Genomic DNA, 3,687 nt, shown 5'->3' on the forward strand with positions numbered 1-3,687 from the left:
ATAAACTCAAATTAAATTATTTTGTTCCTAAGCAAGATCTGTTTTTTAAAAGACAAATCAACTAGGTAACATTATTATTAAAGAAATTTATGCTAAAGTAATGAGTTATTCAATAGACTTCAACGCCAAATGGTATAGAACTTCGGTGCAACCTATCAATACCATGTATATATGTTTTTATTTTTATTTACAGAATAATAATAAAAAAAAAACAGAATACAAAAAGTATAAAATAAGAATAAATAACATCGTCAAATGACCATCAACAAATTGTGTATGGAATCTTGATTCGTTAACATTTTGGTTGTATTGGATTTTCCAACATGTTGCTCATCTTAACCGACGAACAAAAACAACACTTAACATTGGTGAATCAAGTAGACGCTACTGTTGCCAAAGAATTTTGTCGCATCGCTGCTGAATTTATACAAAATGGAATCAACACCAAGAAATACCAAATGGCTGCACAAAAACTTGAATTAGATGCCAAATTAATTGCTCAATGTGTCGAGGCCATTATGTATTTACTTTCAGAATCTTCGAAAATGTTCTTAGTGGAAACTGACTTTAAAGATTCGTTGTTAAGTCTAGATTTAGATGAGGATGTTTTTAACACGCTTGTTGAGTTTTACGAAAATAACAAACAAGATATTCGAAAGATTTTATCTAAAATGGAATTATCTTTACCGCAGTATAAGAACTTAGAATGGCGTTTTGATGTACAGTTAGCTACGCGCATGCTTACTTATCAGACGACACCACAAGTGATGTTAAAGCTTCATCTCAACAAAGGGCCTGGGGAGAATGACGTCACTGTTTTGCAGACAGATCCAGTGAACTTAGTACATATGACACAAGTTTTAGAAGAAGCATTAAATGAAATTAAAACAGCACACTGTCGAAGAATTGCACGCAATATTAAATGATATATTTTCAGATTTCTTACCTTTATTTTAGTTCTCATTGAAGATAAGGAAAATCGTCTGATATGGAAATCCTCACAAGTTTTTGACTTTTAGTAAAAAATAATAGAATCTCAACGTAAGAACCGTGTGAGAACCCAATTTCAGAAATTTCAAATTGTGATCTCTCGACTTTGGAAAATAGTTACCAAAACATACTTGGAGGTTTTACTCAAGCCCACATAAGCTTTCTGTTAGGCCAAATATCTCAAACCATCTGATTATCCCTTTAATTTTAGAGTTATCATAATTTTAATTTTCTCTGAATTTCTACTCAATCTTGTACACTTTTTTTACATACAGTATGTGGCCACCAAAACGGCGGTCAAATTTGAAATTTCTCTCAAATCTAGAGGAAAACAGATCTTTTTTTAAATTTTCAATTTCAACAATATTTTTCAATCGCTTAAAGATAGGTAACTTTTTTCTAATGGCCCCCAAAACGGAGGTTTGCAATTTTAGCGATTTCTCGAGATATCTTTAAGATATGAATACAAAATTTTGACCATAGTTTTGAAATATGATTTAGAGGGTTTTGGGCATAAATTTATTTGATAAATTTTTTACAGTATACCCCTGGTTGTCAAAATGCAGGTTTGGGGCCCCCAAAACGGAGGTGTAGCTAAAATCAAATTATTAAGCCCAGTGGTAATAGAAGGAAAAACTATGAACATATTTGTGTTTTCCCTTAAATTTACGACAACCCGATGGATGTAAAATTTATGATTTTTATTATGAAATATTTCAAGATTTTCGATATTGCAAAGTCCAAACTGAAAATGACAATTTTGTTTTAACAACGTCTTAATCAAGTTTTTGAAAACAAATCTCTTTTGAAAATAGTTCCATTCATGTATGGAATAAGCTGTCAAAATTTTAGAAAAAAAGCTTAACTGAAACTGAAAATATTAAGCTTTAAAGATATTTTTCTCCCATATTTTGCAAAAAAATGACAGAATTTGCCGTTTTTGCTGATTCAGCGAAAAATTTTTATAGATAATGTTAATTTTTTGTTATAAACTATTAACTCAAGGTGATAGGAAGAGAATTCCAAGATTTTTTGCTTTTTTCATATCTAGAATTTTTGGTTTTGTCAATGCTGATTCTAGGGCTCCAAAATACTGGTTGACCTTCAAGATGCTATATCTTTTACCCAGCCTCTAAAGTCACAGATGTATTTGCATTTTCTGAACGGCATTAGGTGTAGAAAGTTTCCTATACCCCGTTTTCATAACTTATTTTCACTATCCAAGGAGCTAGAATGAGTTATATGCAATTTTTATATAATTTTGGTGTTAAAATATTTCCTTTAGACGCAAATATGTTATTTTGAATCCGTCTCAAACCAGCAAAAACATGCTCATTTTTAAGTATAACCATCATTCTTCCAAAATAAACAAAAATCGTTTAATTCTGATAAATCTACAAGTCAGATTCTTCATTTTAATGAAAACCTCCGTTTTGGGGGCCATATACTGTACGGTAGTTTTTTGTTTCAACTTTAATTTTTTTGTAAACAATTAGGATATAATTCAATGATGATTTATTATAATTTTCTGATATAAAGCTTAATAAAACATCAATTAAAAACACTTTCTCAACTTTCCAGTTTCTGAAAAGCCTCTGTTCTTTTTCATAAAACAAAAGGTTTTTTTATACTCCTCTGCGATTCAGTACCCTGAGTATCAGAGGCCAAGTTTTCAAAGAGAAAATATTAAATTTATTTGAGCTGTGATGCTCACGGTAATGATTCAGGCTTATTTTTGGCAAAATCTTGTCTGAAATGAAACAGGAAGCTGCAGATAGGATATTTACAATTTTACTATGACGTACTTTAGGCGTACAAACTTTCGCGAGCAGAAACTTTTGCGATTTTCGCGAATTTTGACCCTTTTCGCGAAAGTAAATGTCTTTAAAAATTCTAGGAAGGGCCATTTGCGAAAGTTTATGAATTTCGCGATTTTTCGTCCTCGCGAAAGTTTCTGAAACTGATCCAATTTGTAATTCTAAGATAAAGTGTGAACAGAAGGTCAAAGATCGAAGCTTCGCACGCTTTAGAGAGCGGTATTTGTTAGCCAAGAGGGTCCCCTTTTGCACCCATACACGGTCAAAAACCTCTGAAAAAGGGGGGGTACAAAAGCATAAAAAGCAATCCAGTCTCTATTAGGGTTCCAAAATTGCAAAAAATTTAAATTCACATACATTATCAAAAAGTTCATAAATTTTGCTCAGACACCGCCAGTTTTTTTGTTTTTTTGCCAGTCTCTTGGATAAGCTGCTGAGAAAACCTTTAGAAAATTGTATTTTTCTAAATTTACTGCTCAGCTAATGGATTTTCGGAACAGATATTTCACACTTCTTCTGAGATTTTTGAGCTGCTTGAAGCTAAAAGCTGATTCCTGGATTTTACCCGAAAACTCTCTCTCCTGGGAAAAAATAGATATTTTGAAAAATATCGCCATACGCCAATGGTTGCTCTCCTACTACTGTAATTTCATCGCATGATGCGTGCAATGCGTCAAGTTGTCAAGACTAGCTTGGAGGTTTTGGGTCTTGCCCTTCATTGAGATCATGGATAAGGGTGCGTTCATAAAAATTGCGTGTAGAAAAGCAGCTGGGTTTGGCCGATGTTCGTAATTATATTATAATAAATTCTTGGACTATGGTTGTACTAAAAGTTTTGACCTACCACTGTAACATCGAAATGTTATACATCTTGCCATAA

The 3,687-nt window shown here is 32.4% G+C and overlaps 1 protein-coding gene across 1 annotated transcript; it reads left to right on the plus strand.

Annotated features, from left to right (window-relative positions):
• The first annotated feature begins 323 nt into the window (after positions 1-323).
• On the plus strand, positions 324-926 carry LOC136813716 (COMM domain-containing protein 2-like). The gene has a single exon (XM_067070217.1). It carries the CDS (start codon positions 324-326, stop codon positions 924-926), a length of 603 nt encoding a protein of 200 aa, XP_066926318.1.
• Positions 927-3,687: the final 2,761 nt, after the last annotated feature.

Source organism: Clytia hemisphaerica, unplaced genomic scaffold (assembly GCF_902728285.1).
Source record: "Clytia hemisphaerica strain Z4C2 unplaced genomic scaffold, Clytia hemisphaerica genome assembly, whole genome shotgun sequence".
Classification (NCBI taxonomy): domain Eukaryota; kingdom Metazoa; phylum Cnidaria; class Hydrozoa; order Leptothecata; family Clytiidae; genus Clytia; species Clytia hemisphaerica.